The sequence below is a fragment of the Amia ocellicauda genome, chromosome 10 (genome assembly GCF_036373705.1).
Source record: "Amia ocellicauda isolate fAmiCal2 chromosome 10, fAmiCal2.hap1, whole genome shotgun sequence".
In the NCBI taxonomy this organism is placed as follows: Eukaryota; Metazoa; Chordata; class Actinopteri; order Amiiformes; family Amiidae; genus Amia; species Amia ocellicauda.
The window spans coordinates 17,591,787-17,607,497 of record NC_089859.1 but is presented as its reverse complement, the minus strand read 5'-3'; the positions used below and the strand labels follow the sequence as shown (position 1 = coordinate 17,607,497).

The 15,711-nt window shown below is 45.0% G+C and overlaps 1 protein-coding gene across 1 annotated transcript in view; it reads right to left on the bottom strand.

Moving 5' to 3' along the window:
* Window positions 1–644: 644 nt before the first annotated feature.
* The window catches only part of LOC136760082 (connector enhancer of kinase suppressor of ras 2), a 111,018-nt gene continuing 95,951 nt past the window's right edge, over window positions 645–15,711 (bottom strand). Inside the window, exons 15-24 of the mRNA XM_066715329.1 lie at window positions 15,052–15,100; window positions 13,859–13,907; window positions 13,391–13,563; window positions 11,051–11,124; window positions 10,071–10,142; window positions 4,523–4,593; window positions 4,146–4,246; window positions 2,950–3,469; window positions 2,467–2,663; window positions 645–1,892 (exon numbers count right to left, since the gene is read on the bottom strand). Coding sequence (XP_066571426.1) covers window positions 1,674–1,892; window positions 2,467–2,663; window positions 2,950–3,469; window positions 4,146–4,246; window positions 4,523–4,593; window positions 10,071–10,142; window positions 11,051–11,124; window positions 13,391–13,563; window positions 13,859–13,907; window positions 15,052–15,100 — 1,525 coding nt within the window. The 3' untranslated portion in view covers window positions 645–1,673. The remainder of the gene's footprint in view (window positions 1,893–2,466; window positions 2,664–2,949; window positions 3,470–4,145; window positions 4,247–4,522; window positions 4,594–10,070; window positions 10,143–11,050; window positions 11,125–13,390; window positions 13,564–13,858; window positions 13,908–15,051; window positions 15,101–15,711) is intronic.

Here is a 15,711-nt window from a genome sequence, read left to right as displayed (position 1 = left end):
GGGTAAGAGCAGGACTGCACCTACTTACACAGTGACCAGCACAGAAGGAAAGACAGGTCTGTATCGAGAAACCCCTCCTTCTATTCCATGGGACAGGGCATTAGGGCTCTCTGGGTCTCTGTTACACTGCACACACATACACACACATACACAAGCATTCAGACACACAGACACACTCAAACATGCATAGCACTGAGTGGGAGGTACAACAAAGCACAGCCTCTCCTGTACACCAGCTGACTGGTGCCGGCACCTACTGGAACAGGCCCAAATAGATCAAACAAAACTACAAGAACAGGAAAACACCAATGTGCACAAACAGAACCAGAAGCAGAGTCTGAGTCCAGTCTGCAAGCGGGGGGAAGGAGCCTCCATCTGACTGTGCAGCTCTGGACTGTCCTGTCTGCAGCCGGGGGGGGGGAGCCTCCAGCCAACCATGCAGCTCTGGACTCCAGGACCGATCAAGCAAAGCAAAGCTGCTGTATTTTTGTTTTTGACTTTTTTTTTTTATTATTATTATTATTATCTTTTTGTAAAAAATTATTTATTTTTCTATATGATTCTGCAGAGACAGAATCTAAAGATTGCATTCACAAGGGTAGATCACAGTATTAAAACAGCTGTTTATAGGCAAATAATATATATACCTTTAAATGTTTTTATTAGTTTGCGTAGTAGTTCTACAATGGTTTCCCCACTCAATGCATGTCTCAGTTTCATGCAATTTTTATTAGTTCTGCTTCGTTCGTTTGTTTGTTTGCTTCGTGTACTGCAGAAAACTGTTCAGTAGGAAAGTCAGTCATTTGTATCACTAAAATCCTGGTTTTAGAATAATTATCTCATTAAGACTAATTATCTTAAGAGATTTCATCCCCTGGATTTTACCATTGGGCAATCATTCATCCATATATATATATATATATATATATATATATATATATATGCGTGTGTGTATGTATTTAAAAACCAATAATAATGATGATAATGATAATTATATTAATAATAGAAGTAGTAGTACTCGTAATAGTATAAATATATATATAAAAATCTGTCTTTTTAGGTAATGAGAGCTGTTGATCTGCAAGGTTTACTGCAGTGGTACAGTGATGTGGTAGAATTGACCCTTCCTTCCATATTGCTGCTACATTGCTCCCTCTGTCTACAGCCAAAGAAGAAGAAGTAAAAAATAATAATAAAAAAATATATATAACGGGAAAGAAATCAAACAAATTAACAAAAAACAGAACAAAAAGGAAATGCACATAGTGCTCCACAACAGCAGACACCCCAAGCCGCTCCTCTCTCCTGCTTTTCTCTTTTGTTCTTTTGTGAAGACAAAGGAAGGAGAGCACTTTCTCTCCCAGCATGCAGGAGGCATCCGGTGGCACTATGCTTTTATCCAACGTATTTACAGGATCGCTTATTTTTTCTGTATGTTCTGAATACATTATTTACAAATATTACAGTGGTTGGTTGGTCAGTTTGGCATGGGGGAGGTGGGGTTGGGGGTCCTGGAGGAGCAGGACGGAAGGGAGGGAGTGTCAGGTTGTGTTTTCAGTGTTTTTGTGAGGGGAGGAGGAGGAGAGAGGCAGAGGTGGAGACGGGGGGGTGGCGGGTCAAATGTGTTCTGCCAATGGAGGGGCTGCAGCCCCCACAGTGCCCCCCTGTGGGCCTCAGACGTGCGTCTCGATGAAGGAGTGTGTGTGCGTCATGAGCGGCGTCAGCGGCGACAGTTCAGACGGCCCCTCGTGGGTGTCCCGCAGCCCCGAGCTAAACTCGCAGATGTCCATGAACAGCTCGTGATGCCTCTGCTTCCACTCGCGGAATTTCTTGGAGGTCAGAGCGGGGTCGTCCAGCACCTGGTTGATGATGGCCAGGTCACCCTCTTTCGCCTGACAGGAGCAAGAGAGAGAAGAGCAAGAGGAAAAGGAATTAGAGGGAGAGCGAGAAAGACATGGCAGATGTTTATTGTGCCTAGTGCATTTATCATACTGGGCACAGATATTGGCCACTTATTAAGCTCCTATAAATGGCCTGAACTCCCCCTGTTGTGGTTTGACTAGGCGATCTAAGCGTAACCCCCCAGCACACACCCTAACCCCTGCCTGAGCCTGAGTTTTAGTATTAATCTAACATAAGACCCAACTGCTTCGGCGATCGTGTGTAGCGGCCGGTGGCATAAAAAAGCTTCAGTGAATTCTCTCCTTAGCTGTCCCTTGCAATGCTCCTAGATACTCAGGCTGTTGCACAAAGCTCCTCAACACACGGTGGTCAGGACACTAGCAAAGGGAAAAACTGCTGTATTGGACACTGGGGTTATTCAATACCTGGGCCAAGACAAATACATTTTCTATGACTTTGAAATAAAAAACATGATGGGGGAGCAGGTTTTTGATATGTGTGATTGGCGGGTCAGTCAGAGCTCTGGACTGGCAGGGTCTGAAGGTGCTGTGCCTGGACCGGTACCTTTAGCGTGCTGCGGAGTGCGCGGACGCGGTGCAGCTTGTCATTGATGACGGGATCGTTGCAGCGCTTGACGAAGGACCGGCGGAACTCCTGTTTGGTGGAGGGCCGCTGCTCTCCGAAGGCCGACAGGCTGGCCTGCTCCAGGGTGCGGTAAAGCTCCTGCAGTCCATCCCCTCCCTCTGCCTCCAGCCGGCTCTCTGGGAGACAGGGACAGAGGCAGGGGGGAATGAGTACTGACAGACTTCACAGCAAGACAATAAACACTCGCACGCATGCACAGAAAGGCAGACAGGCAGAGAGAGAAAGAGAGAGAGAGAGAGAGAGAGAGAGAGAGAGAGAGAGAGAGAGAGAGAGGAAAGCACAGACTTCACATACACTCACACACACACACTCAGGGACAGAGAGGGTAGAGTTAGGGGGAGGAGTTAGCAGGGGGCTGTCAGGGCCATGGTAACTCGACCTGCTACCTCTCTAGGCGCTCACCCTCCTTGCCAGCGCCATTGTGTTTGCGGAAGGGCACCTCGTCGTCCTCAGACTTTTCTTCAGAGGGGCCGCCAGACCGCAGGCCGGCCTTGCCTCGGACCTCACGGTTGCGGGGGAGGCTCTGGCTACGCTGCTTGTGGGCACGGCGGTGTGTGTGCGGCCCCCGCTCGTTGCTCTCCGCCAGGGGGAATGGCCCATCACGGTCGAGGTGGTGGCGCCGCTGCACGGGCAGGGTGGCCTGGCGCCGGCGCTCAGGGGACATGGCAACGCGGCTCGGTCCAAACCCGCACTCCGTTTCTGCTGGCACTGTCTGCAGGTAGTGCAGCCCCGAGCTAGTCAGGGGCGTCTCGATCAGGTCCTGCCAGGAGCGACGCTCACGGTACGAGGACCGGCAGCCTGAGGAGTGGGTACTGCCTGAGGCGTCTGGCCGAGAGTCCTCCGCCGATGAATGCGAGTATGTCGACTCGCTGGAGAAGTGCCGCCCATGCTTGGGCTCTGGGAATGGGCTGGATGAGTTCACCTGTGTCAGACAGAGAGAGAGACAGGGCAGGCGTGGGGAATACAGAGCGAGACAGGGTGGGGGGAAGGGGGGGAGAGAGAGAGAGAGAGAGAGAGAGAGAGAGAGAGAGAATGTATACATTTGCAACAGATTTTTTCTCATATTCTACATGATATATATTGTGTGTGTGTGTGTGTGTGGTGGTGGTGGAGGGGGGCAGTCAGCATACAGTGTGTTTGTAAGAAATAATTATTTGTATACATTTTTCCAATTCAGTTAATTAAATCCAATTCAAGTTAATTCTAGAACAATTGCTGCAGAGGACAAGTCAAATGCACTTGCAGCACCATCTAGTGGTTGCCACTCACTCAGTAACTGGAAGAGGGCCAGGTCCACCTGACTGGAGCGGTCAGTCTAGTCAGGAATACAGTGCATGCTCAGTGTGGTGGGCTGTAGCTGGCAGTGTGATGTTTTATTTAAGCCAAAAGCTATGCTCCAAAGAGTTCACACACCACTGGAACTAGCTGATGATTTTGCTTTGTTCAATATGCTTTTATTAAACTGAAAACACAGCACAATAAATAATAGACGATTTTTTTTAAAGGAAGACATCTGAAGATAAGCACTTAATCTGCCTGTCTTCTGTGTGCTGTGAGGTGTAGTGTGTGTGTGTGTGTGTGTGTGTGTGTGTACTCACGGAGGGTGTGCGGTGGTAGGTGTCACACAGTGAGGACGGCCCCTCCTGTTTTAGGGTCAGCGAGCCATCGATGTCATCCTGGTCACTCTCGCTCCAGTAATCTGGAACACAGGGTGGCAGCCATTACACACGTTACACACCTGGAGAACTCAAAACAATCCCACCTCCTCTGATCTCCATTCCCTTTGAGAAACACTTCACAGTAATTCATTCACAGGTGACAATCCTTAGTGATGGATGCAGAGGAACACTCAGTACAGGCAATGCATGTGTCTCTGTGTGTGTTTGCATGTCTGTATGTGTCTGTGTGTGCAGTGTCTGTGTGTGTGTGTGTGTGTCTGTCTGTGTGTGTGTGCTGGCACTGGGGGAGAGGTCACCTTCGTCAGGCCGCGGAACTTTGTCGTCAGGTGTGTATCCGATTGCTGCCAACCCCAAACGATTCATCCACCTGCGGGGGAGAGAGGGGGACAGGTGAGTCTGGGCCCAGAAAAAGCACCGCTGAGGGGACTCTAAACAGGTTACCACCTCCTGGGTAGCAGGGATACCTCGGGGAAGAAGTGGGGAAGAGGGACAGGATCCTGCAGGTGTCTCACTAATTGTAGTAACTACCTACATTACATTAGAAGACACAACAAAATGGCACCCACACACAACAAAGCAAAACTAACCTGCAGGAACAAAGCAAAACCGAACCATGCTGCTGGAGCTCTTATTTTCAATACAACCGAATGAAAGGGAGAGCGAGGAGATCTGAACACAACTCACGGGACCTGTGTCGCCAATTCCCACTGAGGCGAGAATTAGCACTTCTCACCCCTGCGCACTGGGTGCCTGCGAGGCCTCTGTCCACGCTGCACTTGGGAGGCAAAGCAATGGTGCTGACGATGACACATGCCTGCAGCTCTGGGATATGGGAAAGAACAGCCAGGGTGGCACCTCAGCACAGGGTACAGGATGTTGCTCTGTGGTACGGCATTGCCCACTGAGAGAAACTCATTTCGGGGGGGTAGACCACAAAATTGCATTGCTTCTGCTGCGCAGGAACTCCACTCCCTTCTCTAAACCCCCTCCTCTCTCCTCTCTTCTCCTCACTCCTTACCCTTCCCTCCCTCTCCCTCTCCTTTCTCTTCACTCCTTCCCCTTTCCACTCTCCCTCTCCCTCTCTCTCTCTCGCTCTCTTCTCTCTCAGTCAGCTAGAATAAAGAGAATGCTTTATCAGCCTTACACTCTCTACAGCATAACAATAATGAAGAGAAATACATAAATTATGGAGTAAGAGAAGGACTCAATTAAAACACAAAAAAGACTGAAAAAAAAAGAAAAGCAGAACAGACTTATGGCTGAAGCTGCTGACCTAAAACATTTGCTTTTTTTTGGGGGTAATTCTTTGTAATCAGATCTTTGCAGAATATCATAAAAGAAAACTGCTTTTGATTTTGAATGCATTTGAAGATGGAAAATGTCACATGGGGGAGGGGGAGAGAGAGTGTGTTGGGGGGAGGTTATTTTGCCCTGGAATCTCGAGGGTCATGCACCTTCACATGGCAGCAACTTGACAACAGCGGGGCAGACAAACAAGCAAACAAACAAGCAAAACCGAACAGACAGACAGAAAAGATCAGTCGCGGATAAGAAGCATTTCTGGATTAGTTACTTTGTGTGTTTCTGTCACCCCTTTGGGAAATTTCCCTGTGATCCACAAGGTTTTTTCTCTAGCTCAAGCAGTAAGAAGAACTAAGCAAGAATGCGTGCCAACACAGCGCCAAACCAAAGGAATGATAGAGAGGGAGGGATAGAGAGAAGGTGAGAGATACAAGTGGGCCTAACAAGAAAAAACTAAGGAAAAGGAGAAAGAAATGGATAATGGTGGTGTAGTATGCAGCACACACAGTGAACAGAGGAGTCCATCTGCTAGAGGACAGGATTTCCTCAGCCTAATTAGCCTGGGGGCTCCTGGTCCTGCATCCAGTCTGCACAGTTAGAGCAGCAGTGAGGGGTAGGTTCACAAAACGGCCTCACTGAATTCAAAGCAAAGGTTCCCCACGTCCACACATAGTCCACACATTGTATGGGGCCCTTCCTCAGGTCTCCCTCAGTCTCGCTGGGCACTACTGTGGTTCAACCCTGTCCCCTCCATACTGAGAAACAGACCACCGGGCTGGAGTCATGAACCAGGTTGGAGCTTCAGATGGTTTTGAATGTTTGTGCTTATTTATTTTTTTATTTAATGTAATCAGTTGAATGCAGTTACTTTTTCTCAATATTGGTAATGAAGAGAAAGCCTTTGAACCAAAGCTGTGATACCTTTTCTGCCATGTGATTTCAATGTGCACGAGAAGACACACAAGAAGACAAGAAGGAAAAATAAGAAGGAGAATTATGATAATAGTGATAAAAAAACGAAATAAAAAATTAAGGTCAGCTTTGCATCTTTCAGGAATGAACAGGGAACTCAATAATTTATATCTAGTTGTCATCACTTTCATCTTTCTAAATGTAGCTGCACGAGTTCTGAGAAATGCTGAAGATGTCATCACAGAGGAAGCGCAGATGAGAGGTGGCTGGTGGACAAGACTATGCTTTTTCCTTTCTCATTTTTTATTTTGTTTTCTACATTTCAGCACCACGGAGAGCAACATGTCCACAGGCAGATTAAGGACCACAGATTTCTAATGGTGAGGGAGGAGAATGTTGCCCAGCTTGGTGATTCAGCGAAGTCTCCAAAGGGAGCTGTTGCAAGCCTGTTGTGTTACAGTGGCTCTATTCAGGGGAAATCACGCCAGCTTGGCTTAAATGGCAGAACAAAAAAGGGCAGTTTGTTAATAAGAACAACCTGGGGATGCCTGCACAGCAGCGGGCTTGCAGAGAGCTGAGACAGGCAGGAAGCAGGAGGGGAGACTGACCACCCATACACTGTCCTAAGTTGGCTACTTTAGTTATTTAGAAGAAGAGGAATGAAGAAGGATGTTGGGATTACAAAGCAGAAAAAATACCTTTTTCAGTGTGCTCAGCTGGACATCTCACTCTTGCAATCTAATCTCTTTGCCAAACAGGTGAAACCACCAGTATAATGCTGTTATATTTATTGTTGTTTCTCTGCTGATTGTGATACAGAGCCTGTGCAGTGGAATGCTGGGCTGACTGTGTCATCAGTGTAAGTGCACACTGCAGAGCATTTACAGTGTGTTGTACAGAGTTCCTGTCTGTGCCCGGTGTGTACCTCTACTGGCAGACAGAGAGTCACAGCTCCAAACACTGCCAATGCTCTCCTTCCCCTCTCTACCTCCCACCCCCCCTCTCTCTCTCTCTTTAATTTGCATGCACTCTATCCAGAATTAATCTTCCATATTCCATACTTTGCAGAAAAATCCAGAGGCTGAATTTGTTCCCCCTCAGTAGAGCAGAGCGCACGGCCACAGGTTATAAGAGAACAGATTAAGGCGAGAGGTAAAGGTGGTGTGGGGGGGAGGGGTGGGGGCAACTTGGCCTATTGTAACCTAATGTTCTGTTTTTTCAATTTTCCTCCTTCCTTGAGCAGCTATAAAGCCAGCTGCTCCAGGAGTGAGGTCAACCTCAAACAGATCACAGACTCTAAAAATAAATACATCTAATAATTCAAGTTATACATCATTTGTGTAGTAATTTTATTGTATTAATGAATAAAATGATTGTTTCATATTTTTATTTAATCAGTGGCAAGTGCTCTATCAGGTCCCAGTTTCTTGGTCTCCATCTTTGGCTCCTTGCTAGCTCCACAGAGGCATTTCCTAGGGGCAATTTAAATCCTGTGTAAATGACTCAGTGTTCGAATTGACGGTGGGCTGGGGGGGGGGGTCCCGAGTTAAGGGATCCCCCCGAAAGAGAGAAAAAAATTAACTTGGAGGGTCAAATGCTATTTCATATAATTTTTTTTCAAAATCAATGCCCCTGGCACAAGGCAACTTTTTCCTCTCCTCCCAATTTTCATCAGTGCTCCAAATTAGATTTTTTTCCTCAGTGAAGTTCTAAACAGTTTTGTCAAGCAGTTTACAGCAGACGGCTGAAACAGAGGAGCCTCTTCAAATTTTCATATGTGTTAAGAAAAGTGCAGCCTAAACATAACATTCTTCTCTGATTTGTATTGTAGTTACACTTGAGTACACTGTTCACCTTTGTACTCAACAGCAACTAGTTGCTAGCTGATATTTATTTTTAGCTAGCTAGAAAGTCTGTGTACACCACCACCTTGGGGTGTATGTTTTCATGCAAAACACAGGCTGTTTTGTTTAATTATGTTTAATAGAGTTTAATTGTTGTTGTTTTTTTGATTTTCTTTACTACCTCATTGTATACATTATGGATAATTACACCACATGTTTAAATTTAAGGAACAGTGTTTGATAACAGGGGAAAAACACCTCATATAAATAATTATCCTAACGTATTTGGAACGGACAGTTTATTTTGTAATCTAATATATATATATCTTAATTAATACCAGGTTTGTTACACCTTACCTCATAGTGTTATCCCCCCCATCTTTAGTTCCTGCTTGTTCTTGGGGTGTTTTGCCTTCAGTTTTGCCTTCAGCAAGTGAAATGCTGCTCAATTGTATTCAGGTCAGGTGATTGACTTGGTCATTGCAGAACATTCCACTCCTTCACCTTAAAAAAGTATTGGGTTGCTTTCGCAGTATGCTTCGGGTCACTGTCCATCTGCACTGTGAAGTGTTGTCCAATGAGTTTTGAATCATTTGGCTGAATCTGAACAGATAATATAGCCCTAAACACTTCAGAATTCATCCTGCTGCTTTTGTCAGCAGCCACATCATCAATAAATGCAAGGGAACCAGTTCCCTTGTCAGCCATACATGCCCATGCCATAACATGCTTCATAGATGAGGTGGTATGCTTCGGATCATTAGCAGTTCCTTCCCTTCTTCATATTCTTCTATTGCCATCATTCTGGTTCCCATCATCAAGTTGATCTTTGTCTCATCTGTCCATAGGATGTTGTTCCAGAAATGTACAAGATTCTTTAGATGTTTTCTGGCAAACTCTAATCTGGTCTTCCTGTTTCTGGTTTACATGTGGTAAACCCTCTGTATTTACTCTGGTGAAGTCTTCTCTTGATTGTTGACTTTGACACAGATAAGCCTACCTCCTGGAGGGTGTTCTTGATCTGGCCAACTGTTTTTCTTCACCAGGGAAAGAATTCTTCTGTCATCCACCACAGTTGTTTTCCGTGGTCTTCCGGGCCTTTTGGTGTTCCTGAGCTCACCAGTGTGTTCTTTCTTTTTAAGAATGTACCAAACAGTTGATTTTGTAACACCTAATGTTTTTGCTCTCTCTCTGATTGGTTTGTTTTGATTTCTAAGGCAAAACTGAAGGCAAAACACCCAAAGAACAAGCAGGAACTAAAGACAGCTGCAGTACAGGCCTGGCAGAGCATCACCAGGGAAGAAACCCAGTATCTGGTGATGTCTATGGGTTCCAGACTTCAGGCAGTCATTGACTGCAAAGGATTTGCACCCAAGTATTGAAACTCACAATTTAATTCATGATTATGTTAGTTTGTCCAAATACTTTTGAGCCCCTAAAATTGGGGGGACCACATATAAAACTGTGTGTAATTCCTACACCGTTCACCCAATTTGAATGTAACTACCCTCAAATTACAGATGAAAGTCTACACTAAAAGCACATATTGATTGTGTACAAATCCATTGTGGTGACATTCAGAGCCAAAATGATGACAATTGTGTCACTGTCCAAATATTTATGGACCTAACTGTCAAAAAATGATCATGTCCTGTTATTACTCTTGCTGGCAGAGAACGAGCTTACTAGCATAGCAGTGCCTGAAATCAAGATGCACCCTACTGAACCTACTGGTTTGATTCAGTTCACTTTAAAAACATAAGTAAGTCAGTAACTGCGGCCTCACCTGTTCATCTCCTCCAGGCAATCTGTGGCAAAGAAGAAACTCTTGATTTTGGGATGACAAGCTTTGAAGGCACTGTGTATGAGAGAGGAAGGGGGGGTTAGTCAGTGCCATGGATATTCAGAAGACACTGCAGTGTTGTGTGGTTTATGCTCACTAATATCCTTACCATTTCATTCTGGTTATAAAAAGAAAACAAACCAGACAGTTCCTGGACACATCAAGTCTACCAAAGTGCAGGCTTTCCAAACAACCAGAAATTATATAGCAGCTCGCTCTGTGGAACATTTAAAAAGCTGGGAGTGTTGAGGGTCAGCATTAGAGCGTAGTGGGAAGGGTTGGAACTGGACTGTTTTGACACACTGTGTAGAGGCAGGCCCCTCCCAGAGCAGCTGTGCAGCAGAGAGAGGCGATACGTGGGCCACAGTGCATGCTATCTGCTCTCAGCGGAGATGGGGCACTCTGTGCCCATCTATCTGCAAACTGACCTGGAAGTCGAAATTAAATACGGCTCTCAGGTGGAACGGAAAGCTTCCAGATAAGAACACCACAATCTCTCCTAATATACACCATCACTAAATTTGGCACTTAAAAAAACAAATCGGAGAAAAAAAAACAGGCTGGTTTCTCGGTTGTTTTTTTTTCTTGTTGATTTTTTTATTGCTGAGAACTTGCCAGACAGATGTGCTCCTGTGTCTGCAGCCTCCCCTGACAACTGTGTCAGACAGTCACAGCCACACACAATTTTTATCTTCCTTGCGTAATTTTTTGTGGTGTCACATCTGTTTAACTAATTTACGAAAATATCCTGTTCATAACTTCCTCATATAAAACAGAAAGCACAGGGACAAGCATCGAAAACATCTTCTAAAAATAAAATTCTGTTTGCCTAAACTTTGAGAGCACTGCAATACAATTAGTGTAGGTATGCAGATAGACATATGATTGGTATGGATGCCAGTAATGGTAAATCAAACACTCACAATTTCCGTCTGCACTCAATTGCTCTGTCTATCCTGAACTCCGGGAGACTGATGAATCCTTCGGCCTTCTCATCCTGAGAGAGAGAGAGAGGGAGAAGAGAAGTGAAGAACAACACATGGAGTACGGAGTAATACAGGTATAACTATTAATAAATCCAACACCTTCAGAATATTCACCCTGGGTAAGTGTGTGTGCTAATACGTACATACACTCACCTAAAGGATTATAAGGAACACCATACTAATACTGTGTTTGACCCCCTTTCGCCTTCAGAACTGCCTTAATTCTACGTGGCATTGATTCAACAAGGTGCTGAAAGCATTCTTTAGAAATGTTGGTCCATATTGATAGGATAGCATCTTGCAGTTGATGGAGATTAGTGGGATGCACATCCAGGGCACGAAGCTCCCGTTCCACCACATCCCAAAGATGCTCTATTGGGTTGAGATCTGGTGACTGTGGGGGCCAGTTTAGTACAGTGAACTCATTGTCATGTTCAAGAAACCAATTTGAAATGATTGGACCTTTGTGACATTATCCTGCTGGAAGTAGCCATCAGAGGATGGGTACATGGTGGTCATAAAGGGATGGACATGGTCAGAAACAATGCTCAGGTAGGCCGTGGCATTTAAACGATGCCCAATTGGCACTAAGGGGCCTAAAGTGTGCCAAGAAAACATCCCCCACACCATTACACCACCACCACCAGCCTGCACAGTGGTAACAAGGCATGATGGATCCATGTTCTCATTCTGTTTACGCCAAATTCTGACTCTACCATCTGAATGTCTCAACAGAAATCGAGACTCATCAGACCAGGCAACATTTTTCCAGTCTTCAACTGTCCAATTTTGGTGAGCTTGTGCAAATTGTAGCCTCTTTTTCCTATTTGTAGTGGAGATGAGTGGTACCCAGTGGGGTCTTCTGCTGTTGTAGCCCATCCGCCTCAAGGTTGTACGTGTTGTGGCTTCACAAATGCTTTGCTGCATACCTCGGTTGTAACGAGTGCTTATTTCAGTCAAAGTTGCTCTTCTATCAGCTTGAATCAGTCGGCCCATTCTCCTCTGACCTCTAGCATCAACAAGGCATTTTCGCCCACAGGACTGCCGCATACTGGATGTTTTTCCCTTTTCACACCATTCTTTGTAAACCCTAGAAATGGTTGTGCGTGAAAATCCCAGTAACTGAGCAGATTGTGAAATACTCAGACCGGCCCGTCTGGCACCAACAACCATGCCACGCTCAAAATTGCTTAAATCACCTTTCTTTCCCATTCAGACATTCAGTTTGGAGTTCAGGAGATTGTCTTGACCAGGACCACACCCCTAAATGCATTGAAGCAACTGCCATGTGATTGGTTGGTTAGATAATTGCATTCATGAGAAATTGAACAGGTGTTCCTAATAATCCTTTAGGTGAGTGTATATACATACATTCATACACACACTACCAGTCAAAAGTCTTAGAACACCTACATTTTTCCAGTTTTTATTTAAATTTATGCAGTTTAATGTCTCAATGTACTCTGAAATTAAAGCTTAGAACAAATAAACAATTGGAGATAAAAAAGAAATCAAGGAATCGTTTTGTTTAACAGAATTTACCCACTAAGTTAACTGACAAACCCCTCTGGTACCCTTAAAAGGGCACCAAATCCATGTGCTTCTCTTTAATCCCATGTGTACTTTTCACTGTTGTTTGCCAAGTGTTTGGTATGCCATGAAATGATGTGAAGCATGTATACCCCCCCACACCCCCCTTCTGAGCTCAAAATGTGAAGATGTAAAACTCTGTTTACAGTGTACTGATACACAACGATTTTATATAATTGGATCTGAACTTCTCTGTGTTTGATAGAACATGAACTAATATATACTGGATTAATCGTTAGGTTGTTCTGAACAAATCAAGCCTATTAGCAAAGAAATCTGATCGAAACTGAGTGATCTGTGACCGTCTGAATGCGACACTCCCCAACCCCTCCCCCCAGAGCAGACTGTGGGTTTACACAGGACGTAACACTGCCAAATAATGCTTAAGAGGGTGTACACAGTATATAACACTGTAACCTAAACTTCTTTTTAACCTCTGGCAGTTTACCGCTTACCTTTGTACCATTTCAGGTTATTCACTGGACTTGAACTGCTTACATTTCAATAAAAACTGGAATAATTGGGGTGTTTTAAAACTTTTGAATGGTAGTATACATACATAGATGATAATGTTCACATGTTTATTCTGTACAGAAACATGTTTATGTTATGGTATTGTAGTACAGTGTGAAAAAAAAAAACAGCTTCTTTTCCCAGATAAGTTAGTGTCATGGTTCCTTGACTCACATTCTGGTTGGTGTACCAGTACAGCGAGGAGTCCTTCAGGATGAACCAGTACTTCTTCCACTTCTGAGTGAAGTAGCCCTTTGCGTCTTTCTTCTTCCACAGCCAGCCCTCGCAGTCGCCATGGCCTAGGTCTTTGCAGGAGATCCTCCGCCTGCTGCCGCTGCTCAGAGAGCCTGTAAAGAGGGAATGCTGTATTACTGGAACAGACTGCCACTCCTCCCTTACCCCCGTCCTCCCCTCCTCAGCTCTGACCCCAGAACTACCCTGCGATCCACTCCTTCACCACCAGGAGGCTCATGGTTAACTTGATGTAAATGAATCACAGCAAAGCAGCAACTAGGGGACCAGTCAAACAGCCAGCACTCCCATCTCTCTCTCTCCCTCTGCATCTCTCTCACCCATTCCAGGCAGACAAAAAGACAGACAGACACAAAGATGGTTGCTCCCTTAAGCTTTCACGACTCTCACCTTTGGTTCTCTTTTTGGTTTTAGTCCGTAGAGAGGCGTAATGAAATGACTAGGAGGAAAAAGAAAGAAGAGAAAGAGAGAGAAGGAGAGAAATGTATTAATTTGGGTAATTAATTAAAGATGTCCAGGATGAGCAGATGCTGAGAGATCATTCTCACTCTCCCCATTCGAGTGTGGATCCTGTGAGGACAATGTCCCGACACCACAAGTCACTGGGAGCTAGAATCTCTTTCCTGCCTTTTTAAAAAACTGCATTTTAACCTGCGCAGCCCTGCCTGAGAGCACCTCTGTGAATCCAGCTGATGTATGCTGTTCCTCGGACACTGCACATACAGTAGATCCCTCCCCCCTCCCCCTAGCGGCCCAGTGTGAGTCGGTGTGGCAACACTCACTTTGTTTAAAAACTTACCTCGTCAGCTTTACCCCTCTCCCTATAATCCCTTCAATCTCTCTTCTCTCTTTATCTCTGCTTATTAAACTAGACCAGGCAAACAGCACAAGGTGAGGCATCTTTACAACACAGGCAGACAGCTCCAGGGACCGCCCCCCTTTCCATGCCCACCCTTCTTCAATTTAACCAGGGTCCCTCCTTGGGCTCCTCCAGCCAATTAAGAGCTTTTAGGTGGCGGTGGAGCAGGCCGCTCAGCCAGGCTTGTCTGTGGTGCTTTATTAAACCCATCTGTTGCCTGTCCAAACAGTGCAACACTCATAGCCCTCACACTCCCCTGGGAGCTATAACAGAGCTAGGCACAAAGGAAAATAAATAAATAAATAATATAGATAAATATAAAAAAGAGAGAGACGGGTGTCTTCCTGTGTGAGGGCTAATGAAAAGAGTTACAAAGATAAAAAAAAAACCCTGCTTTTTAAAAACACTTTCTTTAAAATGCACTGACTGTTTTGTTGTTCAGACTGATGCAGAGCATTGGACTGAAGCAATATTTCCTTTGTTACAGAAGACATTTCTTCTCATCAAGTCTTCAGTTTCAGTTTAAATGTAAGCATGGTTCGTGTTTTAGCTTAGTGCAACACAGTGGCTCCTATTGCTGAGCTGTTCTGTTCTGTTTGTCTGTTTGTTGTGGTCAAATCCCTCTTTGAAATAATATGCTAATGAAATTCTACAGTTACAATGTTTAACTTTCTCACAGTAGGAAAACAAGAGAACTGAACACACAGCAGGGAGGCTTAGTTACCTTCCTCATGGATGTGCCTCCTTGTCTCTCTGGGCCAGAACTAGCATACCTGTGGACAATTGAGAGAACAGGGAACAGGTTAGAGGGGGGACAGGTGAAGGTCACAGAAGTCACAAACTAGCTCAGAGGTCAGGAGAAGCACTGCGGGGCACTCCACTGACATACACACATATACCCACGCATCCACTCAAACACACACACAAGCATGCACATACAAACTCTACAAATAGCTTAAAAGTCCTTATATAGCCTGTATCCTCCTATCAGAGCACTGCAGGACTTTCCCTTTGGTGGAAACTGTTTGAGGGATGGTTCTTGTACGACAAATGCAAGAATACTTTAGGTTTCTTGGCCCCGAAACTGTGCTGGATTTTCTTTGTGTGTGCGTTTTTTTTTTTTTTATGTGAGTCAGCTTGTTCATGTATTCATTTAATGCCATCAAAATAACCATGCATAATTAAAAAGCCTGTGATTCTCATCAGCTCTTGGATGTCGGCTCTTAACATCAATCTAAACCAGTGAGTCCCCGACCCAAGTCCCTGGAGGAGCCCTGTCTTGGCTGCTCTTGGTTCCAGCTGAGCCCTTCACTGAACTAATGATCGTCTTGTTTTCAATCATGTCAGGTTTGTTTTTCACAGCTCTTTATCCAGCTGGAGATCG